The sequence below is a fragment of the Gymnoscopelus microlampas genome, assembly GCF_963454915.1.
Source record: "Gymnoscopelus microlampas genome assembly, chromosome: 17".
Classification (NCBI taxonomy): domain Eukaryota; kingdom Metazoa; phylum Chordata; class Actinopteri; order Myctophiformes; family Myctophidae; genus Gymnoscopelus; species Gymnoscopelus microlampas.
In genome coordinates this window covers 15,896,745-15,924,519 of record NC_139954.1, presented here as the reverse complement: position 1 = coordinate 15,924,519, position 27,775 = coordinate 15,896,745, and the positions used below count along the sequence as shown (strand labels likewise).

At 40.6% G+C, this 27,775-nt stretch overlaps 1 protein-coding gene across 7 annotated transcripts; it reads right to left on the bottom strand.

The window, feature by feature from the left end:
- Window positions 1-312: 312 nt before the first annotated feature.
- Window positions 313-26,893, bottom strand: LOC311064849 (uncharacterized protein). Of its 7 annotated transcripts, none has more exons than XM_084084834.1 (19): window positions 26,803-26,893; window positions 25,503-25,773; window positions 24,361-24,492; window positions 24,129-24,257; window positions 23,714-23,752; window positions 21,592-21,630; window positions 19,824-19,853; window positions 13,866-14,115; window positions 13,014-13,036; window positions 11,831-11,869; window positions 11,108-11,187; window positions 10,967-11,016; window positions 10,639-10,853; window positions 8,043-8,281; window positions 7,374-7,490; window positions 6,280-6,427; window positions 4,335-4,565; window positions 2,314-2,352; window positions 313-1,954 (listed from the first exon to the last, which is right to left on the bottom strand). In XM_084084834.1, the coding sequence occupies exons 1-19, from the start codon at window positions 26,890-26,892 to the stop codon at window positions 1,692-1,694; spliced, it is 2,424 nt and encodes an 807-aa protein (XP_083940960.1). In that variant the 5' UTR covers window position 26,893; the 3' UTR covers window positions 313-1,691. The 7 variants fall into 7 exon arrangements, 5 of the variants coding, with proteins under 5 accessions (XP_083940960.1, XP_083940962.1, XP_083940961.1 ...); XM_084084836.1 differs by having other exon boundaries at window positions 8,043-8,251; XM_084084835.1 differs by having other exon boundaries at window positions 19,824-19,850.
- Between the last annotated feature and the right edge of the window lie 882 nt (window positions 26,894-27,775).

The window sequence follows — 27,775 nt, the reverse complement described above, 5'->3', positions numbered from 1 at the left end:
CGTGAGCTATTTTCAAATAGCCAATGTAATATGTTTAAAGGGTGAAAGGCTCGCTTCTTTTGGGCTTGTTTTCCTAGACCCGGGATTTAATATTAAAACAATGTAGAAATAGTCCCAGCAGAATGTCCCATTTCACATGTATAAAAATCCTTTGAAAATAGCTGATCTGTGAGCTTGTAGATCGGCTATTTTCAAATAGCTTAAGTATATACAGGGCTAAAGTGGTTAATGTATGTTTTGTATTTGTAATAATAGTCATCATTACATTTCAGAATCAGAATCAGAATCAGGTTTATTGTCACATCACAGGTTTACAAGGTAAAAAAGTGGGTGAAATTCTTTTTTGTACATCATTCCCATCGCAACGTTAAATTCCGTAGAAAGAAGAGTGGGGAGAGAGAAAAAGAAGAGGGGTAGGGGGCAAGTGGGAAGGAGATCGAACAAGAGAACAATAGAAGGCCAAAAACAAGTTATCTACATATTTACAAAGTACCTGAGATAAGAAACAAACTAAGGTGCCTGAGCATACAGTAGCAGCAATGTATGTATACTGTGCATGATATACTTATAGACGCTAAGGTGCTTAGAGAGAAAAGAGCGCAATAAAAAAAACAAAAAAAGTTTGTGCGTTATACATGGGATTAAGGTGCAGAAGGTCAGTGCGTGTTCACCTAAGGGTGGACTGACCCTGGTATAATCCGCAGGTAGCTACATTACATTACATTACAGTCATTTAGCAGACGCTTTTATCCAAAGCGACTGCATTCAACATAGTTAGGGAACGAAACTACTAATCACCAGAAGTATTAAGTGCATTCTCTTATAAAACAAGCAACTAAGAGTATACCTTGTGCTAAAGTAAAAGTGCAATATATCAGCTACCTGCTTTCTTAAACAGATGATACAAAATAGGAAAATCAAATGAGCAAGAGCTAAAACAAATAAGTGTATCGCATAAACAAGATCCAGTAAAACAATAAAACAAGAGTTTGTACAACTAGTTAACAAGTAGGCAAGGCGAAGAGGAAGGGTAGTGTTTCCTGAAGAGGTGGGTTTTCAGCCTGCATCATGATCCACAAAGTAACTAACTAAAGTTTTCAAATAATTGTACTGGAGTAAAAGTATAATATTTGCTTCTGAGATGTAGTGGAGTAGAAGTAAAAGTACAGAAAATTGGAATTACTCCAGTAAAGTACCTCAAAATTGTACAGCATTACAGTACACCACTGGACAATAGGCAGGAGGGTGACAGACATGCTGTCACAGAGGCAGTGGCAGTATGGTACAGTGGTACATAAACAAATGTGAGGACGGCTCCACTTCACATCACATCAGGCCTGTATCACCCTGTCAAGTTTTATGTTCCAATAACGACCGGCTCATTGTACACCATCGCAGTTATTCCATGGCTACTTACAAACAAAATCAGTCGTTTGAGATGAAATCTTGATTATTTTACAAGCTCTAGCTGCTTCCATAGCAACGTAAGCAGAGGCAAAAGCAGCAGTCTTTGTCGAGCAGTGGTCTGTTATCAGGACAAAACGGACAGCAGAATGCTATGCCCAATCAGAATCAATCTGGATATACAAATGTAATGCACTCTGTGATCTATATCTGTGTGTGTGTGTGTGTGTGTGACATGCCTGGAATCTTTTCTATCCGATGTAAAAGATGTGTGACATTTCCCTGAATTACTGGGGTGCTTTTTTTTGTAAGTCCATCATGACACCCTTTTCATGCTTGAGAAGGGCAGTGAAGAGGGCCTCAACTGCTGCACTGCTGGTTGCACTGTCAAGGATCCTCCTCATACGTCCTTGGAGTGTGTTGTCAGCGTGGACGTTGGCGGCCATTTCGTCGTGCAGCCCTTCACTTTGCAGATCATCAACGATGGCCGGGACGTTCTTGACTTTGTTGACTAAATCCCACCGATTATTCTTCATGAACAGCTGTTTGTCTTGAAGCATATAAGAATGTAAGAAAAGTGTGTGTGTGTGTGTGTGTGTGTGTGTGTGTGTGTGTGTGTGTGTGTGTGTGTGTGTGTGTGTGTGTGTGTGTGTGTGTGTGTGTGTGTGTGTGTGTGTGTGTGTGTGTGTGTGTGTGTGTGTGTGTGTGTGTGTGTGTGTGTGTGTGTGCGTGCGTGCGTGCGTGCGTGCGTGCGTGCGTGCGTGTGCGTAATTGTAGGCAATGCTGGACTTTTACTTGTAACAGAGCATATCTCCGTTGTGCGTGCGTGCGTGCGTGCGGCAGTTGTAGGCAGTATGTCTGTAGGCAGTATATGATTGTGATGGAACAAATGGGATAATTAGTTTGTACCTTCAACTTCATGCTTCCTTCTCTTTGGTTCAGGTGGTCCTGTACATGAGAGAAGGGAAATACTTTATTGCATGATTATGATTCATATTATAGTTAAATATTATAAATAGTATATAATAAATATTATTATAATATTATATTAATCTAATTAAATGAAATAATTTCAGTCATCCAAATAGTAGCTGATTTAGCTGTTTATTTTATTTTATTAAGTTCTTTGTTGCTTATTGGTGTCATATTTTTGGTCAAATGCTGGGTAATGGCCTCAGATTGTATTGTGGCTGTGTGCGCTTGAAGGATGTCCTATAAAGTAGACATTACACCCACCCAGCAAAAATATTCATGCTTTTGTCTTAATTACCTGGCTGCTAAAAAGAAGAATTCCATTTCTTGAGTTGTGGATAAGTTTAAGGAACTGAGACGAAGGTCCCTCTCCTCTATTAGTCATTGTATCAATACGTTTAGTACAAGCTTCTTCCGGCTGATCTGTATTCATCAGTTGGTTATGAACTCTTTCATCAATAATTCTGGCAGAATGTGCATGCTGTAGAATGTAGAGATCTGAGCGGAGCCACCCGACAAGTGTCACCTTGTTGGCATAATTGAATAATTGTTTTTAAAATATAATATTTATATAATATTTTATTTCTTATATAGCAACAAATCGACGAGAACGTTTTTGACTAAATTGAGTAGTCTGATGTACCATTTAACCCTGTATAATATTTAGTTGTACAATAGTGGCGTCCATGTTTTCAAATAATCGTTCATTGTCTCCGCCAGGCCGAAAGGCATGGCGAGAGTATGTTTTGCCTCCTGTCCGTCCGTCCGTGTGTGTCCGTCCGTCCGTCCGTTCTGTCTGTTCATTCTGTACAGCTATTCTCCGGCACCGTTGGCTTGCTCGCAATGAAACTGTGCACACTCCCTGGATGCCAGAGCAGAACCTCTGCCTCAAATCTTTCACATGGGCCTGTTATAGCGCCACCAGGAGGCCAAAACAATTTTTTTGACAGTACTACAGATTTTGTCCAAACTTCACACAAATTGGTACACAGTATCTGTATAGTCATTAAATAGATTTTTCGAAACCAGCATAGACCCGCTAAAAGCCCCTGAACTAGCCCAGTGATAAGATCATTAACCCAACATTTATTCGGATGATCTTTGAGAGCCGTAGAAAGAGCAGGAACATCCACAGTCGTAGATGGATGCAAATCATTTATTTGGCTGGTTTTGTAGCCGGACGACCCCTCCTCGGGCACACAGACCGTGGGTGACTGTCTGCGCACCAGCTGCAAATATGCATATATTTACAATTATTACATGCATTTACACTCTCATTGAAATGTATACTTATTGACGTATTGTTGCCTGGAACATAAGGCACCTGTCTTTTGGTTGGGCCAAACGGCAAAGCTTGAGGACGAGAAGCGCTGGGCAGGAACGCAGACTTTGGACATAGGTTGGATCGTGGCTAAATTAATTCTGTTCTGCGGTCGGGGTAAACCTCACAAATAGTATCTCTATACACGCCAAAAGCTACGTTAAACTCAACTAGAGTAAGAGATTTAGATAACCTAGGGTCGCTATCTTTTAAGATAACCGAAAAGTCGCCACAATCCACCATCCTTTTCTCTGAGCAAATAAGGATCTTGATCAGATTTACGTCCTGCCATGTTAAAGCAAGCAATGCATAGGCTTATTTATCTTATAAATAACTCAAGCATGATTATTGCCGAGATGAGCGCTGCATTACTTGCGATTATCTGGTTCCTGAGTGTGTCAGGAATGGCCCCTGATGGAGATAGAAACGATGCTCCGGAAGACGGCGTGGGGACTGCAGTCCCCAAGCTCTTCCGGGGCAGGAATGCACGGTCAGCTGCTGACGTTGTCATCGGGTAGATGCGGAAGTACCAGCGATACTGTCGTCCGTCGTATTGGAGTTAGCTTCTAGCACGAGCAGTCTCTGGGTCATGCTGGACAGCGATGATTTAATATCAGAAAGGCAAATAACAACTCACCTTTTTGCGGAGCTCCACCTGCAGCACGCTTTTTAGCCGGGGTTTTTCCCTTCTTGCCTTTACTGGATTGTGGTTCTGGATCTTCGGCCGCATGTTTGTAGTCTAGCCGAGTGGAACGGCGCGGTTGGGCAGCGGACAACGTACAGTTCTCCTTGACGGAGGGAAGCGGACCGCTCCCAGTGTCTGGGATCTCCGACACATAATTGATTGAACCCCCTTCACTCCCCGACACTGTGAAGGAGGATGACATGGAGGAGACACACAATACTTAAATCCAGAGGACAACCCTGGACAAAATGTGCAAATGCATATTTTTTGTGATTTCCTGTGTATTAGAACTGTTGGGCCTGTCTTTAAAGGAGACTTTTAAGGAGACCCATTTTCAACGTATCTTCATAATTGGTCCTTACTAATGCTCATGTCCATTCCCCATCTCTCTCTCCCCATTTCCTGTCAGCCTACTGTCCTATCAATAAAGGCATAAAAGCCCCCCCCCCCCCAGAAAAAATGGGTGAAGTCGTCCTTTAATGTTTTTAATATGTTGTGTGTATTAGACATCCAACCAGCTGTGTTTAGATGTTTTGTTTGTGTGACGATGGCGTCTATACGAGGACAACAGATGCAAACTAGAAAAAGTGCCAGGCCAGGTAGGATAGTGTGGGGCAGCAATGTTCGGAATTCGCCAATCAGGCTGGAATGTGAAAAATCAGGCGGATCCGACGGATCCGTCTTGATCAGTTGACTATAGAGATCATGTGTACCGATTTGCGTGATGTTTGGATAAAATCTGAAGGAGTAATATAAAACAATGAGTTTTATATAAGTTGGCCTCCTGGTGGCGCTATAATAGGGCAATGTTGAAAGGGTGGCATTTGTTCGTCAACGTAGTACAAATGTGCGTGCGAAGTTTCATCGCAATCGGACGCTGCGTTCATGATTTGCAACATTTTGTTCAAAACAAGCCACTCCTGGAAACTTTACATGTCAATCTTAGCCAATCAGGATGGAATATGAAAAATCTAACAGATACGTCTTGATCACATGACTATAGAGATCATGTGTACCGATTTGCTTGAAATTTGGATAAAATGTGAAGGAGTAATATAAAAAAAATGTTTTATATAAGTCGGCCTCCTGGTGGCGCTATAAAAGGCAGATGTGAAAAATGCAGGGCAAAGGTTTTTCCCTGACTTCTAGGGAGTGCACACACAAAGTTTTACACAGATCGGTGCAGTTATAGGTAAAATCAGTAATCGGCATGTTATAGCGCCACCATGAGGCTGATTTGAAAATGATCAAGTGGCATTTCTTCCTCGGCCTAGTGGGAATGTGTGTGCAAAATTTCACGGAAATTGCAAGCTTTGTTCATGATTTGAGGCATTTTGTTCAAAACGGAGCACTCCTGCAAACTTTGGAAGCCATTTTTAGCCAATCAGGATGGAATATGAAAAATCTGAAAGTTTTGTGTAATGACTGTAGAGATACTGTGTACCAATTTGCGTGGTGTTTGGGCAAAATCTGTAGGAGTACTGTCAAAAAATGTGTTTTGCAAAAAGCGGCCTCCTGGTGGCGCTATAACAGGCCCATGTGAAAGATTTGTGGCAAAGGTTCTGAATTGGTATCCAGGGAGTGTGTGTGTGCACAGTTTCGCTGCGATCAAGCCAACGGTGCTGGAGATTACCTGTTCACAGACGGACACACACGCGGACACACACACGGACACACACACGGACGGACGGACGGACAGACAGGGTGCAAAACATACTCTCATTGTATATAATAATTAGGTAGTTTAATATTTACCTATATACAATCCTTGATACAATGAGCTAATAGCTATAACTGGTGCAACTAATTTGTTGTATATTGTCTTATGACAAATAAACAAATACATAAATAAACAGCAATGAGTTACCCATAATTCAAGCTAAATTAATAAGTATACCTTTAACCCTCAGGTTGCTATGCTTCCACACGTGCTTCTCCTCAGGTCCTCGTACCTCCAATGAGACGACTTCTGTATTGAGATCCATGAACACCTCAAATGTTGGATGGTAATTTGGTCCATAGTGCCGACGATAAGGCTGCGAAGCCTGAAGAGACATAGAACTGTTTTACTATTGCATTGTTCTATTACCGTAGTAGTGCTAGCAATAGTAGTTTTTTATGTACTATTGTTATCATAAATAATAAAAATCACACCCTGTGTGAAGGAAGCGGTGCCTTTGATGAGTTTATTTAATTGGGCTATATATGAACTAGACATTTTAAGTGTGTCTTAGACATTTTAAGTCTGTGCAACCTTGTTCGAGAGGTAGGGTCGGTTCTCTACAAGCACTTCCTGGTAAAACCAGAAGTGGTCATTTTTGATGAAGTAGGATGTCTGTGGGACCACCCACCAAGTTTGAGACCTATAGCACGCTGCAAACTGGCATTATGGCTGTTTAAATCCCAGCCAATAAGAATACAGAGGGGGCGGGGCTTCAGCAATTAAAGCTTGTCTCTATTGGTTGTCTAAGTCCAGATGCCAAATTTGTATTTGGTAGCATGCTGCAAACTGGACTTATGGCTGTTTAAAGCCCAGCCAATAGGAAGACAGAGGGGGCGGGGCTTAATTAATTTCAGTTCGTCCCTATTGGTGGTTTTAGTCCATGTACAAAATGTGTACTCCGTAGCATGCTGCGAACTGGAGTTATGGCTGTCTAAATGCCGTGCGGACGGACATACGGACGTCAAGTGTGTGTGTGTGTGCGTGTGTTCGTGTGTGCGCATGTGTGCAGTATTGGCTTGTGTGTGTGTGTGTGTGTGTGTGTGTGTGTGTGTGTGTTGAAGTGGCGCATGTGTTGCTTCTTTGCCGTGTTCAAACATACGGATGGACATAACATACGGACGGACGGACGGACGGACGGACGGACACACAGACACAGTCAAATGTAGAGCGGCTGGCACCGCTAATAACTAGAAAAGTGCATGCCTCTGAGTGCGGTTGGAAGTCAGTCATAGCCATTATACAGTAGTTTTAGTGTGTGACACTGGTACCTTAGGTTGTGCGTCATGTGGAGGACAGTGAAGTCTGTAGACTTCATTTGGGGTGAGAGAACAGTCTGCAGAAGTGTCGATGTATGTATCCCCTTTGTTGTTGGGCTTTGCCATCACCTACAAGAACACCAAGACAAAATAGAGCTGGTTGGTCTACTCTGCATTGAATCCTGTTTGTATCTATCTCTTGAACATTGGTTGTATGACTGTCTTTGTTGTTGAATGTTATTACTACAGTGATTTTTATTTAGCTATAATAGAATAACACATGTCCTATCAGTTAGATACTTTATCAATTATAATATCTGGTACATGGGCAACTTTTACTGGCTATGTACGTACGCAGGCGTTGATGCAGGGTACTTTGACTTTGCTCTGTATTGTCCTTCTACTAAAGTTTATCTTAAATTGTTGTCACAACTATAGAGTATCTTGTCTGTCTTTTCAAAATCTGAATCCATTCATTTGATGATGACAACTAAGTAAAATATTGTGCATGCACATGGTAATGATCATTGCCCATGTGCAAGTTCAGATCAATTGCTGAACGCACTGAGGAGAAGAAGCCGATCAGACAGGAGGATAGAGGTTTGTAGAATTATAGTAAGGATAAGTTTAAATAGATTCAAAGCCTCTGAGATGCTAGTTACTTAACAGAGAATATTTTACCTCTTCAATAAGCACATTGCTTGGCAGCAGAAATACTTTCATCTCAAGTCTCTTGCTTGGTGGTCGACGGAACAGCAGAACTTGACCATAGGTTGGTTTAGGTTTAAATATGTTGGGAATCCACAGCCCAAAGAAAGACAGATGGGGCACCTTTACAACCACGTGAGTCTTGGTCACTTTCAGAGGTTTTAAGAAGTCCACCCCCTCATCTGTGATGTGGGCCACAGAAAGGTCATCATCTGTGAAAGGTGTTTAACATTGTGCAGATTATTTAATATGAATCCTATCATTCTGTTGTGCGGAGGACGTGAAAATCAGTCGCAACACAAATGTGTTCTGTGTGCCTTGGGCTTGCCCACTGAGCTGTATGTAGGCTGATGGTTTTCATTTTCATTCTCACAGAAGGTATTTGAAAATGTCTGATTTTCACATCCTCCTCATTCCTAATTTAAATATCAGCAACGTTCCCTTTTTTTTGAGTGGTGCCAACCACTCACAAGGACTGACTTTGTCCGTCCGTCCGTATGTTTGAGCATGGCCTCAACAGCTGCAGCTGATTGCAACGAAAAGGTGCAACCAGTTACACTAATTAAACACAAACAGGAGTGAAGGCACCACACACTTCACACTGGGTGTGATTTTTAAATCGTACTCCATTTTATGGTAAACAAAACTTCAAAAAAGAAAAAAAGATTATCTCGTTTAACAACACTAAACCATACCCGGTGAAGGGCGCAGGCGAAAGTAGTTGCAAAGTTGGGGTTAATGCACGTCCTGTCGCGCGGTTTCTCCCCCGCGCGCGCCCCGTCGTGGCGCCCCCCTATTTTGGGGTACCAAAAGCGTGGGACAAAAAATTCCAAAAGTGAAAAAGAAAAAAGAAAAAAATTCAATATTTCTTTTTTATTTTCCTGGGTGTTCCCCGGACCCCCTGGGGGCCCGCGCACCCCTGTGGAACATGGCGGACCCCTTCGGCTGTTTGTTTTAATATTATAGGAGGGTGTTGTGATGTATTTCATATAAATGTAATTTCAGTAATGCATTGAAGCTGGTATTGAGGCGGTACTAAAAGAGTATTTGTGGTAGTAGTTAAGTAAGTATTGTTACTCAATGTATTTACGTGAAAGTGTTTTTAATGACTTTATTAGCTTTAAAGTTTTTTTTACAGATTTTTAAGTATTTTTACTGTTTTTATCAACTTTTAGGTATTTGTAGTGTTTTTATCAACTTTTAGGTATTTGTAGTGTTTTCATCAATCAATCTTTAAGTATTTTTACTATTTTTTTCAACTTTTCAGTACTTTTAAGTATTTTTACTCATGTTGAGTACTCTGAAGTATTTTTACTCAAGGTATTTGAGTATTCTCTCCGTCCCTCTCTGTCTCTCTCTCCCCATCTCCCTATTTTCACAACGCATCGCGACGCATTGAGAGCTTGTAGATCGGCTATTTCCAATTGATTGCAACCTTTATTGTGAAGGAACGACCGGAAGTGCTAAGCTATTCAATTGCGTGTGACATAACACTGTGAGTTGCTACATCGTGATATTGTGTCACAGAAACCCAGCAAAGTCCCCAAAATAACACTGTTCAACGGGCTAATTAGTTAGCATTGATGACATTGACCACACTAACGTTCATACAGGTTGTTGATAAGATGTTTAACGTAGCCGTTTGAGTGACGACAGCTGCGTTGTGTAACATTAACGTTAGCCGCATGCTAACACTACCCGTGGCTTAGCTCCACACTGACGGCCCATTATAGGCAGCTGTTGCCTTAAACCCAACTAACAGCAACACAGTATTGGACATAAGCATTCACATACATGCTTTAGACAGTATTAGCAACAACCGGTAGTTTGTTTACATGGCGCGGGACGTCGCGGGTGGCAGCGCGCCGACATCCGTCGGGCGGCGCGGCGATGTGGGGGTAAAGGCCCCACTCCCAGGCGAGGCTTATGCTTGCGCTAGGCCGCAACTTCCGCGTGGCCGCTGCCTCGTCTCCTCCGTGTCTTGTGACATTTGTAATGGACAGAAATGTAAGTTGGGCTTGTTTGTGTGAGAATATTACCACATTGGTTCGAAATGTGTGCTTATTTCAGCATTTAGGAGGTAACTGTGCGTGAGCTGTGTGAAGCGAGCGAGCTGCTGATTTCAATGGCGGCCGCGGCGTGTGGAATTGTAGACAGTCAGAGAGTGGGCGGGGTCTCGGTGTTGCCATGTCGGCGTACTGTAAGCGCTGTAGGGCCAATGTTGGTGGTATAGGGTTCGTTTGGTTTGGCCTCGTTTTCATAGACCTCGTTGCTTGTTTCTCTCGCGAAACCTGGCAACACGACGCATGCGCAGTTTGATCGGACACCCAAGACCCCATCCACCGTCAGGTTACTAGAATTATAGTAGGATGCCTCAACAATCAAATACAACATCCCACATTGGATTACAACATATTGTTGTCATAATATTATTGCATCATATTATTGTCTGTTTCACAGTGTCACTTTGAACTTTGAAAACAAAAAAGAAAAAACTATAAAAAATATTGATGAAAGAAAAAACTAAAAATTATTGATAATGATTAGACAATGAGAAGAGCAGTCTCACCGAGTGTGACCTCACAGTGCAGCAGGTGTAGCCGGCAGACAGACTCCTGAGGACACTGGATGTCAAACAGAGGCCCTGCAGGAACCCCTCTTTTAGACTGGAGACATCTTTCATCCCACTGAACAGTCCTGTAGAGGACTTCTCCTTCCTTTGTCGTTACAAAGACCAACCCTGACACACTGCACTGGAACAGCCCTGTCCCAGGGAACTTGAACCTGTGACACAAAACAACCATTGTTTCTGATATCATCTATTGACTTCATTATGTTTAATCATGCCACATGTTGTATCAAGTTAATTTATAATCACAGTGGTGAAATACAGTTACCTGTATTCATTGGTTGTCTGTTCTTTGTGCACTGTTGGTGTAAAACTGGTCTGAAAGAGAGAAAGCAGTCAGTAAATAATCATTAACTGTCCTGCTGTTCAATCTGTCTGATTGTTCTATAGAGGAGCTGGTTTTACTCACAATGTCCATGTTTGAATGATCGACCTCATGCAACTTCTCTGATGCCATCATTGACACATTTGGCTGACTTGGGCCGACAACTGGATGATGGATTAATTATTGCTTGGATTCAGTTAAAATGAACATACATAATTACACAGTGTGACTAGCACAGACTGACTGACTAAGTGTTTGACTAACAGACAAGCAAACAGACAGACCAAAATACTTCTGGTACTTTTTCACTGCATGATGAACTTGACCCAATCCGATTATTGCAGATACAGTAGGACCCCCTCAATGTACCTGGTCATCTAGAGGCAGTACTGTGTAGGACCTTGTGTCTACCAAAGCTTTGTTTCCCTTCTTTTTTTTCCCTAGGTGAAAATGCAAGGCGCTTGCCTAAAGTGATTGATTTGTTGATTGAATACTTTATTAGTCAGAAATGTAAACAGCACGTAGTGCAGTAAGACAAAGAACAGCTGTTTGTCTTTAAGCAAATAAAACTATACAAATAATATAAGAACATATAAGAAAATGTGTGTGTGTGTGTGTGTGTGTGTGTGTGTGTGTGTGTGTGTGTGTGTGTGTGTGTGTGTGTGTGTGTGTGTGTGTGTGTGTGTGTGTGTGTGTGTGTGTGTGTGTGTGTGTGTGTGTGTGTGTGTGTGTGTGTTTACGTGCGCACGTGCATAATTGTAGGCAGTATATGATTGTGAAGGAACAAATGGGAAAATGTGTCTGTACCTTCAACAGAAAGGCTGCTCTTCATTGGTTCGTGTGGTCCTGTAGATGACAGAAGTGAAAGACTATATTGCATTATTATGATTCATATTATAGTTAAATATTAAACTATCTAATTAAATGAAATAATTTCAGTCATCCTTATAGTAGCTGATTTAGCTGTTTATTTTATTTTATTAAGTTCTTTGTTGCTTATTGTGCTTATCGGTGTAAATATTTTTGGTCAAATTCTGTGTAATGGCCTCAGATTGTATTGTGGCTGTGTGCGCCTGAAGGATGTCCTATAAAGTCGACATTACACCCACCCAGCAAAAATATTCATGCTTTTGTTTTAATAGAGACTATGCGTGTGACATCGACGTACCTGGAAGTTATGCAGGAACGCCTATTGAGTGGCAAAAAACAACTTTCTAGCCTTGACAGCCCATACATCCAAACAGAAAAGTCCTATCTGATTGGATTAAACAACGTTAAACTCACCAACATGGCAGCGGTACGGAAAGCTTGAATTATCCTCTTTCTATCTGCAAAGTTTTTGTTTCATAAAAATCCACCATAGACATGTTATGAGCTGCTTTCTGGCATGAAATTCTGTGCAGGTGATTATTTTATAAGTGTCAGAGCATGGAAGTGCTCGTTTTCAATAACTTAGTCCTGCTGCCTCCTGCATTATGTGCAGGAGGCCAAACTCCAATGCTCCATGCTGCTCAATGTTTTGCACCTCAGTCTAGATGAGGGGGGGGGGGGGGGGGGGGGGGGGGGCGTTTCCCGGTGGAAAAGTGACGCATGTGCATACTCTATTACCTGGCTGCTGAAAAGAAGGATTCCATTCCTTGAGTTGTGGCTAAGTGTCGAGGATCTCTTGTTTTTTGAGAAGTTTAAGGAACTGAGATCCTCTATTAGTCATTGTATCAATAAGTTTAGTACAAGCTTCTTCCGGCTGATCTGTATTCATCAGTTGGTTATAAACTCTTTCATCAATAATTTTGGCAGAATGTGCATGCTGTAGAATGTTGAGATCTGAGCGGAGCCACCCGACAAGTTTCACCTTGTTGGCGACCAATATGACCACAGACGAGCCCTATAGAAATTAGTTGCAGGTATGATTTTTTTCAATATTTATCAAATGTAAGAAGAATACACCTTATTTTGTGTTACTATTTGCCAGTAAACCTAGAGTATCTACCTGAGTGGATGCCATGGTCTTCCCTGGAAGAGGGAAAGAAGGAATTTACTGTCCTGTTTCACAAGTTTGCATATGTATAAAATGTACACAAATCCTTTGAAAATAGCAGATCTGTGAGCTTGTAGATCAAATAGCTGTAAGTATATTCAGAAGTGAAGTGGTTAATGCATGTTTTGTAGTTATAGTCATGCATTTCCCTGAATTACTCGGGTGCCTTTTTTAGTTTTTTCGGGTTGAGTCGGGTCGCTAATCTTCCATGAGCGCGAGGCTGCGCTGGCCTGCGCTGTTGCCCTATCTCTGCAGTCAGCAGCCAGCGACAATACATTTTACATGCATTGCTAGGTTGGATTGGATATGCTACTTGTCTTAGTTGGATAAAACCCAAACAAGTGGCTCAATATTAGCCACATATTCTTGCTAGTCAAAATGAATTCCAAACTACAAAGCATCCATCCATAGCGATCTGTCATAAAGATCAGCTGTAGTAGAATGCTGCTCCAGCTCCACGACCCGCTGAATGTAACCCGACACCCAAGTGTTGCATGGCCTCAGCTATACTAGTTGTGTGTCGGTGTAGTGCGCAGTAAATAGCAGATCTACAAGCTCACATTGCGTCACGAATAGGACGCACTTACCACAAATTACATTGTTTCATTTGTGGGAAGGCCATACAAGACAAGAACATCTGACATTAAGACTGGGACAGGTACAGTAAGAGTACCATAGACACGGTCTGTCATGCAGCATCAGAAAGGTTGATTGAACCCGGATGTCCACCACTGTACACAATACACTGCCCGGTGTACATTCTCTTGTATTAACACAATGTTTGGCCTAAAAAAAGAAAACTACCTCAGGTCTTCAAGAAGATATTTCTCATTTTCCTGAAGGCCTTCGTAGAAAGTCTCTTTGGCTTTCCTGGAGTTCAGCAGTTTGTAGAGTTCCCCCATCTGGGCCTGAGTGGTGCTCTTAGACCTGACATTTTCGTAGCCCTCCTGGGTGATGCTTCGCTCAACTAGGAGCAGATCCAGGATGGGATCCACCATCTTCACTCTCTGAGTCAGGAGAACCCGCTGCTTGTCCACAAAGTCACTCACTGAAGCTAAGAGGATGGGTGAAACATATTTAAAGAAAAACATTAATTACGGGGCCAGAGCTCAGCTCTGGACCTGTTTTGTTATTGGCAGTATTCTGTCACTTCTTCTGCCACTTTTCGCAGTTCTGGCTGAACCGTGCAGTCGCTTTTTATGAAACTCGGCCATATGGTAGATGGTAATGAAAAACGATCAAGAAATAATTCTCACAATCTTGGTGGCGCTATAGCACTCAATTGAAAATGGCAACTTTGAACAGGTACAACTCATGCCCTGTTTGACTTAGAGCCATGAAACTTGGATACACATATGCGTCTCCTCATGCTGAACAACTTTCACCCTCTGACTTTTGACCTCTGACCTTTAGATCTCCCACCATTTTGAATTATATGAAAAACAGTCATTGGCTCCTAACTTCTGCATTTTTTCACTTGGAAAATCCAAGTGGAAAAAAGTTGGAAATTTTTGTAGGCAGAGGTCCAAAGTTCATGTGTAAAATGCAACTCATGCCCTGTTTGACCTACAACCATGAAACTTCGATACACACATGCGTCTCTTTATGCCCGACAACTTTCGTGGTCTGACTTTTGACCTCTGACCTTTAGATCGCCCACCATTTTGAATTATATGAAAAACAGCCATTGGCTCATAACTTCTGCATTTTTTCACTTATGGAAAATCCGCCGCTTTTGTTTTGTCGGCAAAGGTCCTAAGTTCATGTGTAAAATGTTTTGTGCAGATTACTCAAAAATCCCAGGAGGAAATAGATTTTAACTATTGCAGTTTTATGAAAATTATTCATCTGCCCCTAATACATACATGCAAGACTCACATTTCTTTGAAACGTTGCAGTAATGTAGAGAGTCATTCCAAATATCACTGAAACCAATCTCACTCCAATTGGCCAAAGGGGGGCGCTATAGCAATTTTTTGAAAATGCAAACTTTAAACAGGCAAAAGTCATGCCTCGTTTGGCCGAAAGTCGTGAAACTTGCTTACACTTGTGCCTTGACTCATGAGGAACACATCTATCGCTTTGACCAGTAAGCTCCGCCCTTAGATTGTCCGCAATTTTGAGCAGTTTGAAAACACTTGAACCCAGGATTTTTCAGCTATTTGCGTGAAACTGTATCATCTGTCTGATCTCCTTTTTCACAGTTACTTGTCTGTTGGGCCAATGGCGTCTCCCTTAAATGAACGCCTCACAATCTCAAGGACGCCAGTTCAAGCCTCACTTGATGCAGACTTAATTTAAGTTGAATTGCAAACAACATGACTGTATCAATGAATACATGTGCAAATGGTAAAGATAACCAGAAATGCTTATTTGAGAGTACGTTTTTTCAACGTATGACATACTTCATTCTGAAAATAGCTGATCTACAATCTCACAACTTTTCATGGTTTGTGAGCTTGTAGATCGGCTACTTTCACTAGTTTTGGTGATGGTTCTGAGGAGATTTACAATTTCTTCATTGGTAAATGGTTTGTGAACGAGTGATCTTAGTGTTAGTGAAACAGGGGCTTGGTTCATGAAAGAAGGCAAGAGTTTATGATCTTCAACAGACAATATCAGCCTGGACAAAGCTATAGCACTATAGGTAGTGTTGCAGCCTATTAGTCTGAAGGTTGAGAGTTCGAATCCTGTTAATGGCAGTAGGTTGAGATGTCCAATCAAACCATTATGTTTCCATCTCTCTCTCTCTCATCAATCTATTGTTTCCATGTCACTCTCTCTCTCTTCAATCTATTCCGTTTCCATGTCTCTCTCTCTCTCTATTCACTGGCCCCGTATTATCGCTGCTTGCAGCTATATTGATAATTGTTTTCCGCTCCCTCTCTCTCCAAGGCTAATCTTAGTTCTGGCTTAACCGTGCTGTCGCTTTTTACGAAACTCGGCCATATGGTAGTTTGTCATGAAAAACTGTCAAGAAATTAATCTCACAGTCATGCGTCAAAGGGTGGCGCTATAGTACTCAATTGAAAGTGCCAACTTTGAACAGGTAAAACTCATGCCCTGTTTGACCTACAGCCATGAAACTTCGATACACACATGCGTCTACTCATGATGAACGACTTTGGTGGTCTGACTTTTGACCTCTGACCTTTAGATCTCCCACCATTTTGAATTATATGAAAAACAGTTAAATACTATCTCCTCCTGGAATTTTTGAGTAATCTGCACGAAACTTTTTACACATGAACTTTGGACCTATGCCGACAAAACGTTAGCGGTGGATTTTTGAAGTGAAAAAATGAAGCCAAACCAATCTTACTCCAATTGGTCAAAGGGGGGCGCTATAGCAATTTTTTGGAAAATGCTAACTTTAAACAAGCAAAAGTCATGCCTCGTTTGGCCCAAAGTCGTGAAACTTGCTTACACTTGTGCCTTGACTCATGGGGAACACATCTATCGTTTTGACCAGTAAGCTCCGCCCTTAGATTGACCGCAATTTTGAGCAGTTTGAATAACACTTAAACCCAGGATTTGTGAGTAATTCGCCTGAAACTGTATCAACTGTGTGAGCTCCTTTTTCACTGGTTCTGGTCTGCTGGGCCAATGGCAAAAACCGCAAGGTTGACGGTTCAAGCCTCACTTCATGCAGACTTCTTTTAAAGAGCATTGCAAACATCATGACTGTTTTTTTTTTAATGAGTTTATTAGGATCCCCATTAGCTGGTGCATAACAACAGCTAATCTTCCTGGGGTCCACAAAATCAATGAATACATGTACAATTGATAAAGATAACATGAAATGCTTATTTGAGAGTGTGTTATTTCAATGTATGACATAGCCGATCTACAATCTCACAACTTTTCAGATAGCAATGTTTTGTGAGCTTGTAGATTGACTACTTTCACTAGTTTCTGTTCCGAGGAGTACAATTTCTCTATCGGTAGATGGTTAGGGAACCAGTGATCTAGAGTAGTTAGCAAAACAGAGGCTTGGTTCATCAGGGACGGAAATACTTATATATATCAACAGACACTGCCAGGGCTACCATATGTCTAGCTCAATGAGAAGAAAGGCAGCTTATGAGTCTTGAAGTCACTGCTTTGATCCCTGTCTCGACGATGTGTCGGGTGATCATGATTTGGCATTCTTAGGTTTACGCATAGTGTTTCTTAAGATTAGGGGAAGGCATAGTTTTACTGAGGTTAGGGTTAGTGAGGGTTTAAAATGCTTTAAGGTTTTGAATCAGGTTCAGTATCTGTTCCCATTGTTCCTTTTAGCACACCTTACATCTCACCCACGCATGCTTTAAGACTCTCTCTCTCTCTCTCTCTCTCTCAACACAGAATACCTGTTCACATGAATGGAAACCACAGCTATTAAAGCTACCGCGACAAACACACATCTGGTCAAACCTGATCTCCTCTTGTCCTCAACTAACACTGTCCTCACGCTGTGGCATCCACACCCCTGCTTTATTATGATTTATTATTATCCACACAATTGCTTTATTATGATTATTTATTATTATTATTATTATTATTATTATTATTATTATTTATTATTATCCACAAACCTGCTTTATTATTATTATTTATTATTATCCACACACCTGCTTTATTATTATGTATTTATTATTGTCCACACACCTGCTTTATTATTATTATTTATTATTATCCAAACATCTGCTTTACTATTAGGATTTATTATTATCCACACACCTGCTTTACTATGAGGATTTATTATTAACCACACACCTGCTTTATTATTATTTATTATTATAGGTCAGCTATTTTTCGGTGTACAACACCAACTTGCAATACAGTGTAAATGAGTCATAACTCTATCTCTAATCACTAAACCAAACCTCTAAATGTCTAACCCTAACCTGAATATTTGCATAATTGTAAACGTGTCTCTAAAAATCTTTCTTAACCATAAAACAAACTATTTATTATAATATATTATATTAACAAACAAAACATTTCTTGTGAGGACACACACACACACACACACACACACACACACACACACACACACACACACACACACACACACACACACACACACACACACACACACACACACACCCACGCATGCTTTAAGACTCTCTCATCAACACAGAATACCTGTTCACATGAATGGAAACCACAGCTATTAAAGCTACCGTGACAAACACACATCTGGTCAAACCTGATCTCCTCTTGTCCTCAACTAACACTGTCCTCACGCTGTGCCATCCACACACCTACTTTATTATGGGGCCAGGCTCTGCAGAGCAAGACTCCGTTTTTGTTATTGGCATTATTCACTATTTATGGGGCCAGGCTTCAAGCATGGCTCCATTTTGATATTGGCATTATCCTGTTTCTTCTCCTTCTTCTGCTGTTTTTGGCAATTCTGGCTTAACGTGCATACGCTTTTTACGAAACTCTGCCATAATGGTAGATGGTCATGAAAAACTATCAAGAAATTAATCTCACAATCTTTCGTCAAAAGGTGGCTTTAAACAGGTACAACTCATGCCCTTTTTGGACCTAGAGCCATAAAACCTCGATAGGGTCATTCCAAATATCACTGAAACCAATCTTACTCCAATTGGTCCAATTGGCGCTATAGATTTTTTTTTTAAATGCAAACTTTAAACAAGCAAAAGTCATGCCTTGTTTGACCGACAGCCATTAAACTTGCTTACACATGTGCCTTGACTCTCTCTCTTTGTCTCAATTTCAATCTATTCTGTTTCCATGTGTTTGCTTTTTTTGTGTCTGTCTGTCTGTCTGTCTGTGTGTCTGTCTGTCTGTCTGTCTGTCTGTCTGTCTGTCTGTCTGTCTGTCTGTCTGTCTGTCTGTCTGTCTGTCTGTCTGTGGGTGGGTCATTCCACTTTTTAATTGCATCGCACAAAACATGACTGCATCAAATAATGCATGTGCAATTTTTAAAGATAACATGAAATGCTTATTTGAGAGTATGTTTTTACAATGTGTGACATACTTCATTTTGAAAATAGCCGATCTACAATCACACAACTTTTCAGATAGCAACCCTTTGTGAGCTTGTAGATTGGATACTTTCACTAGTTTTCGTTCTGAGGAGACAAAAAAATGAGGCTTGGTTCATAATGGACGGAAATAATTATATATGTCAACAGATGCTGTCAGGGAAGCTCAATGAGAAGAGAGGCAGCCTGTGAGTTCGTAGGTCACTGATTCGATTCCTGTCCCCGACAATGTATTGAGGTGATCATGATTTGGCTTTCTTAGGTTTACACAGTGTTTCTTGAGGATAGGCTTAGGCGTTGTTTTAATGAGGTTAGTGTTAGTGAGGGTTTAAAATGCTCATTTTTTAATTGCATGGTCTTCTTAATCTTAAGTTCAGTCTTCTATGTTTCTATGGCTTATTGTGCATATTACTTATCATTGCTTTTTTCTTTCTGCATTCACTGGCCCCGTATTATCGCTGCTTGCAGCTATATTATGTTTCTTAACATTCTATGTTTTAACATGGAAATGCTTTGCATCCCTCAGTTACTGGAGCAACTGTTACTGTTTGTATAGGTTTGTTCTCAATCATCTTCATCATCATTAGGCTTACATGTCATTGACCTTTTAGACGCACGCTTCAATTACACTTACAGCTCTGTATGAGGCAAGCTGTCTACAAAAGACAGACACACACACACACACACACACACACACACACACACACACACACACACACACACACACACACACACACACACACACACACACACACCATACCTTTGGGTAGCTTTTGGCGATCTTCTTCTTCTGGAAATGAAAGGAGGACAAGAAAGAAAGAACAATCACACACACATACTGTACATGAACACATACATGAACGCACACATCAGGTGCAGACCTTTCCCGTATCCATTCTAGACCGTTCTACTGTACGCCTGAATTTCTCTTGTTGAACTTGTTGAATATTTTCAAATGTTCTCAACTTTGGGACATTTCATACATTTTAGGGACTTCTACTCAAGTGAATTTGCTAATATTTTTCCACCCTTGAAAAGTGAATTGAAAATAAAACTAATCTGTGTGATACTGTAGATTTCATTAGGACTGTTTCATGTTTTCCCCATTTGGGACACCATATACGTTTAGTGACATAACTCCATGAGTATTAAAGCTACTTTTACACAATTGATATTGCTGGATTCATTAGAACCTTTCAAACAAGACATCATAAGTTCTGCTATGACAATCCATGTCAGAGTCACTACAAAGTAAAGTGAACATTCTACATAGATTTACATTTCCGCCTACGTAGGTATGTGTTCAAATGACTGTATACTCCTATTTACATTCAGATATTGACATTCAGTCTTTTTTTGGAATGTAGAGGAATGTCCTGACTTAATTTAAGCCAAGTTTTAAATCTGTCAGAGCTTCCATTGTGAATCTACATGAGTTTTTATGCCTCAACCCCCAGACGGCCAGGCTTTATTTTTTGTTTGGGTTGTCTAACTTTATATATCAATTTCACCACTTTTGCAGTAAAATATTTTTACACAACAATCCATTTCATGTATGGGAGGCCTTAGAGATGAAGAAAAACTATGTTGTGTTTGGTTCTACCTCCGGTAGGGGTACATCAATTTTTGGGGGCCATTGTCACTAGCCTATTATGGAAGGTGGAAAGTTTCCAAAAGATGAAATCCCAGGAATAATGGAAGACACTGGAGTTTTAAATCGAAAGTGAATTACGCCACATAATGGGTATGATCTAATTATTTGTTGACGTGGAAGGACCAGCAGTAATTGACAATAATCGTATGCTCAGGTTCTTTTGCATTAAAATGAGCAACGGAACACTTTCTATGTTTGTCAATTGGAGATTCGAGAGGATTTATTTGTCAGTCACAAAAGTCGTAGTAAATGTATTTTAGTCATGACTTTTATTTTCGTATCTATGAGAGTCTTAGCGACCACCCCCCAGTTCGCCCTGGAATGTCACCAGTAAAGCCTGTATTTCTCCAAACATGTACAGATGCAAAATATAAGGTGCTTACCCGCTTGCCTCAAATGTTAACTAGGTGTCCGGAGTATTTGTGCAATATATTAGTCCATATTCTTCAATTAAGAAGTGTTTAAATCCCGCCTGTGACCGATTCTGTCGGCGGTAGTGAGGGGGCGCATCCGGTGAAAGCCGGAATTACACTCAATGTAAACAGGAATTAAACGAGGGGGGGAAATGGCGTTCGTCCACAGACGGGATTAAAACACTTCTTTATTGAAAAATATGGACTAATACATTGCACAAATACTCCGGACACCTAGGTAACATTTGGGGCAAGCGGGTAAGCACCTTATATTTTGCATTTGTACATTTTTGTACAAAAAATAATCTAATTTAAAAAACGGCCGATTACTCGATTTAAAAAAAAAGTTTGAATCTTGTGCCATCGAACGAAGCTTCGAATATTCAAGTTATTTGGGTCAGCCCTAATCTGTAGGCAGTATATTATTGTGAAGGAACACATGGGACAAAATGAGTCTGTACCTTCAACAGAAAGGCGGATCTTCATTGGTCTGTGTGGTCCTGTAGATGAGAGAGGTGAAAGACTTTAGTGCATGAATATGATTCATATTATAGTTAAATGTTTAACCTTAATCTAATTACATGAAATAATTTCAGTCTTCAAAATAGTAGCTAATTTAGCCGTTTATTTTATTTTATTAAGTTCTTTGTTGCTTATTGTGCTTATCGGCAGTGGTGAGCTGTGGATTTTTGAACTACGGGTGCTGTATTTTATGACGTCACGCGCGCACGTGCTTGCGCAGGCATGTGCACATAGCCACTCAGCTCAGTGCTAGTTGAAATACTGTATTCAACATGTGATAATTAATGTAATTATATGTATTATTATTTTGTTGCATTGTTAATTTGTTGTTTTTATTTTTGTTTCAAATTAATTATTTTATTTTCCTTTTAAATTTATATAAAAGCCCTTTACATAGACTCACCCACACATAAGTAGTTAAAATAATCAGACAACTTGTCTTTGTCTTGTCTCAGAGAACTGGGTCCTCTGCTAAGCGACCCCCTTCACACCTTGCCGTGCAGAGACTGTTGTCTGTCATTGTGAGAGGAATGTAACACATTCAATTCAAGTCTGTGTCTTTTCTCGAGTAGCCTAATGTTATGCAAAGCAGCCAGGTAGACGCTATTGAGAACGGCTCGCCACTGACGGCGCGAACCTTGAGAGGCTATTGTTTTTAAACTTTAAGGCGTTAAAGACCGCCGCTGACGGTGCGTGCATGTGGAGCATGCACGAGCCCCCAGCCCCCACAGTGTCAGAACTAATGGTGCGGCACCCCCTACAGCTCAACCCTGCTTATCGGTGTCTGTATTTTTGGTCAAATGCTGTGTAATGGCCTAATATTGTATTGTGGCTGTGTGCGCCTGAAGGATGTCCTAGACATTACACCCACCCAGCAAAAAGATTCATGCTTTTGTCTTAATTACCTGGCTGCTAAAAAGACGGATTCCATTCCTTGAGTTGTGGATAAGTGTCGAGGATCTGTTGTTTTTTGAGAAGTTTAAGGAACTGAGATGAAGGTCCCTCTCCTCTCTTAGTAATTATATCAATAAGTTTAGTACAAGCTTCTTCCGGCTGTACTATATTCATCAGTTGGTTATAAACTCTTTCATCAATAATTCCGCCAGAATGTGCATGCTGTAGAATGTAGAGATCTGAGCGGAGCCACTCGACAAGTTCCACCTTGTTGGCGACCAATATCTTTACAGATGAGCCCTATAGAAATGAGTAGCAGGTATAATTTCTTTCCAATATTTATCAAATGTAACAATACACCTTATTTTGTGTTGCTATTTGCCAGTAAACCTAGAGTATCTACCTGAGTGGAAGCCATGGTCTTCTCTGGAAGAGGCACTGACAGGGAAAAAGGGGGAATTTAATCTTTACTTATTGGAAGGAGGAGTTGTGATTATGAGTGAAGTATACGTGTACTGATAAGCTTGTACTAGAGCAGAGCAATTAACTGAAAATATATCGAAACCGATATTTAGAACCAATAACAGACTTAATCTTGCGTAGGTTAATTGAAAGAAATATATATATATCAGTTTTTATTTCTTATATAGCAACGAACGAATTGACTAGAAGGTTTTCGACTAAACCGATTAGTCTGATTAATCATTTAACCCTGTATTATACCTTGTTGTACCAGCTCAGTGGCCTTGTGGGTTGAGTGACCGACCTGAGACTGGAAGGCCAGGGTTTGATCCCCGGCCGGGTCATACCAAAGACTCTATGGTACCCAGTGCCTCCCTGCTTGGCACTCTGCATCAAGGGTTGGATTGGGATAAGTCCCTGTGACATACTAGCATCATGTCCAGGGGGTGTACTTGTGCATCAAGCTGCCTCACACTAAGGAAACAGGAGATAGGCTCCTGCCCTATGGGCCTCAGGGCTCGGCAAGGCTTACTTATACTTTGTTGTACAATAGTAGCATCCATTAAAAAAAAAGTTAATTAATCATAAAATCGAGGCAAACAAAATAAAGTAATCGTGAGATTGAAGTCATATTGCTCAGCCCTAGCTTGTACTGTGTTCCGTCACAATCATATACTTTGTATAATCGGGATGATGAGTCTGTACCTTCAACTTCATGCCTCATTCTCTTTGGTTCAGGTGGTCCTGTGGATGAGAGAAGTGAAAGACTTAATTGCATGTTCATGATTAATATTATAGTTAAACATTAAACTAGATTGCATGCATGCATGTACAGATAGTAGTATGCATACATCAATATTTACATGCCGAGTGCCTGGTGTAGTGATGCAGAAAAGGTGATTTTTGTGTTGGTACGACCAAAAACGTGGTTATAGAGCGAGTTAAGAAATTGGCTTTGTGAACAGCTTTCTGACAAAATGATAAATACATTAACATGAGTCACAATGGAGGAGCCTGATGGAAGTCCTGTCGCTCAGAAGGCTATAGTTCACATTGTGTGAAAGAAGACAAGTGTAGCTACATAATGTCCAAAAAAACATGCGTGGAAAGTGTAGTTTACCTGCTGGGAGTAGGTTATTCAACTCCACTGACATGTTTATGTCATTGATATCAACATCTTGTAGTGTATCTGCACTTGCAAAACTGTTATTGGATGCATTGCAAGCTGCTAGTTGTCCAGCAGGCCTCTCTAAAAAAAGAGTGAAAAGAGGATGAGACAATCACTTTTCTGATCTTTGTGCATTCATTTCGTACTGTCCTCCTGTATTATGTTGTCTCATAATAATACTCACCACTCTGAGGAGTTACTCCTGGGCTGCCAGTTATTTTTACTGACAGATTCAGGGTGTTTGCTTTGACGCCCTTAATGTTGCGAGCAAAAGCAGCACTCCCACCATCAGCATGGACCGTTTGGCTCTGTGTCCCTACAAAGGACAAAAGATCAGCAATATATTATTATAACCAGTGGTGGAAAAAGTACTCACATTTTTGGAGTAAAAGTATCAATACTGCAATGTAAAAATACTCTGTTAGTATTACTAGTAAAAGTACAAAAGTATTGGTATCAAAATGTACTTAAAGTACCAAAAGTAGAAAGTACTCATTGTGCAGAATGTCCCATTTCACAAGTTTTCAAATGTATAAAAATCATTTGAAAATAGCAGATCTACAAGCTCACAATGCGTCGCATCCCAACACATTGCTAGCTTGTAGATTGGCTATTTTCAAATGGCCAAAATGTATATAGGGCTGAAGTGAGTGAAAAAAATGTTGTAATAATAATCAAAATCTACAAAGTAACAAGTAACTAAAGTTTTCAAATAATTGTAGTGGAGGAAAAGTACAATGCCTCTGAGATGTAGTGGAGTAGAAGCAAAAGTACTGAAAATTGGAAATACTCCATTAAAGTAAAATACCTCAACATTGTACTTAGGTACAGTACTTGAGTAAATGTTACTTTACACCACTGATTATAACAACAATAACTGAGGAAGGTCAGATTAGCCCAGCTGGCCCCTGTAAGGCTCACTGCTTCTTAAAGCTGCAATCCATAATTTTCATTTCTCATGTCCTACTCAGCATTCGAACCCAGGTCCCCCGTGCAGGGGCCAAACTGTGTACTGTTGAGCTATAATGGACAGGACATGTTGGATTTTCAAGTCATTAAGTTACAGTTACAGTACCTCATGTCAATCAGTAGTGGTCCTACTCAAGCACATAATCTAAATGTCTCAATAAAAGAACAGGGAGACCAAATCCAACCACTGCTGTTATTTAGAGCCTATTGTATTAACATAGTCTACAGATTGGTCAAAATGGTGTTTTATTCACCAAAACAAAGATGGATTGCAGCTTTAACGTCTGTACTTGGCTTGACTAACAGCTGAATAAGAGTCGTGTCAAATAAAAGCAGCAATGAGTGAGACTGACTTACCTTTCTGTTTGAAAAACTGCATTTCTGGATAGTGAGTCTGCTGCTCCTTCAGAATGTCATAGAAGCTCTGACATTTGCTTTCTCCACCTTCAGTGATCATCTTCAAAAGAAGTGTCATTTTCTCCAAAGGAACATCTTGCTTCTGTAGCTCCAGATACTGATCCATGGTTAAGATGGCCCCACATTTTTTAATGATGTGATCAGGATCGGTTGAAAGCCACTTGCAAAGTTGGTCCTGGTCCTCCTGGATTAACTTTAGAATGTCCATGTTCTGGTGAGAAAACAGAAAATACTGTACAGTTTATGGTAGGATACTTCAAACCCATTTAGACCTGAGGGTGATTCTAAAAACGCTGCCTTTTTTTCTGAAAAGCTTTTTTGTATAAAATATATACATAAATAATGTCTATATCTTGTTCTTGCCTTGAAAGGTATAATAATTTAATATTTGGGCTCATGGGACTTTTGGGGGATTTTTCAGTACACGCATGCTTAGGGGCTCCTATCCTAAATTCCACATTATGTGCTATTATTAGTCATACAGCAGGTGAAAACATGAACCATTCTACATGAGTTCATATCTACATACATATCTACATATGTATAAGTATGTCTGTAATTTCAAAACATAAGGCCAAACAGAACAAATGTGGCATTTTTCCACATTAAATATAATCTTTGAGAAAAACGTGCAAAGTATCCATCACCATCAACTACAATAGGTTCAAACGTGGTTTCCTAGCACATACTGTACACAGACCCGGTATGTCTTCAATCTTTACCACATGTGTGGACCATTAACCTCTTAAGAACAAAGCGGGGCTCACAACTCACTTGTTGAATGCTCCAAAGGTCTTTTTTTAAATTCATGACAAACAGCAGATATACAATGTTTCGACCCGTCTTTTTCAAACGTTGAAACATTGAAACGTCGTTTATCTGCTGTTTGTCATGAGCATTCAACAAGTGATTTGCGAGCCCCGCTTTGCTCTTATGATTCTTTTCTTACAGTTTGGCTCAGCACCAAGGAACAGAGGATGTGCGTTATTCGTTTTTTTAACCTTTAACCACTTAAATCATATGAATTCTATAATCCAATACTTTGTTGTACATGAAGTAGCAAAAATAGCTGATCTGCAAGCTTGTAGATCTGCTGTTTTTACCGAATGTTCTCTTATTTCTGCCATGTGTTTCTCTATTTTCTAGAATGTCGGTCTATTTTTGCCTATCATGACATGCCCAGAATAGGAACGCTAGGATTCATGTGGTTAAAAGAGTCAGAAAAGAGAAAATAGCTTACCTTAAAGCTTGACATGTCACAGACACACACACACACACACAAGTCAAAGTGAAAGTAACAGTTTCTTTCTGGCGGGCAGGATGTGCGCATGTGCTGTGCACTTCCTTTGTATGTTTATGTTATCATGACGTGTTCTGGTGGGTTAAAGTTTAACTAGTTTATCACTAGGCAGGGCCGTGCAGAGACATTTAGAGGGGCATGTACTCAGATGTCAAAAGGGACACATGAAACAATAGTTTAAAACACCATACACCATAATGCATGTCATAACCTGTTCAACAGGTCCTGTTGAATCATAGCAACCATTTACACCATTTTGAATCACACACACACACACACACACACACACACACACACACACACACACACACACACACACACACACACACACACACACACACACACACACACACAAAACACAAAACACAAATTTTGTATGGGGGGTCCCTGGCATACAATATTTTCAGATTGGGGGGTTTACAGACAAATACATATACATATACATTTTGGTCCTTGACATGAAAATGTTTGAGAATCACTGGTTTAAACAACATTAGGAAACGACCCCAAATAAGCATACACTTTAGAAACAAGCCCAAAAACGGCAACCCCACAACTACCAATATTTACAAGCAACTTTACAGAAAAAGAAGCCCAAAGTCGCTTATAAAAAGCCGTCATGGCAACACTGAACCCTGCCTGCTGCTGCTCCTGCAAAGGATGCTTAAGATACCACGTGACTTGACACTACAAGACAACCTGCAACCGTCTGGAGGTTGCAGGTTGTCTGCATGTGTATGGTTTCTGCTGCTAGTGTGTGTGTGTGTGTGTGTGTGTGTGTGTGTGTGTGTGTGTGTGTGTGTGTGTGTGTGTGTGTGTGTGTGTGTGTGTGTGTGTGTGTGTGTGTGTGTGTGTGTGTGTGTGTGTGTGCGTACTCAAGCGTGCGTGCGCGCGCACGCATGCACGCACGCAT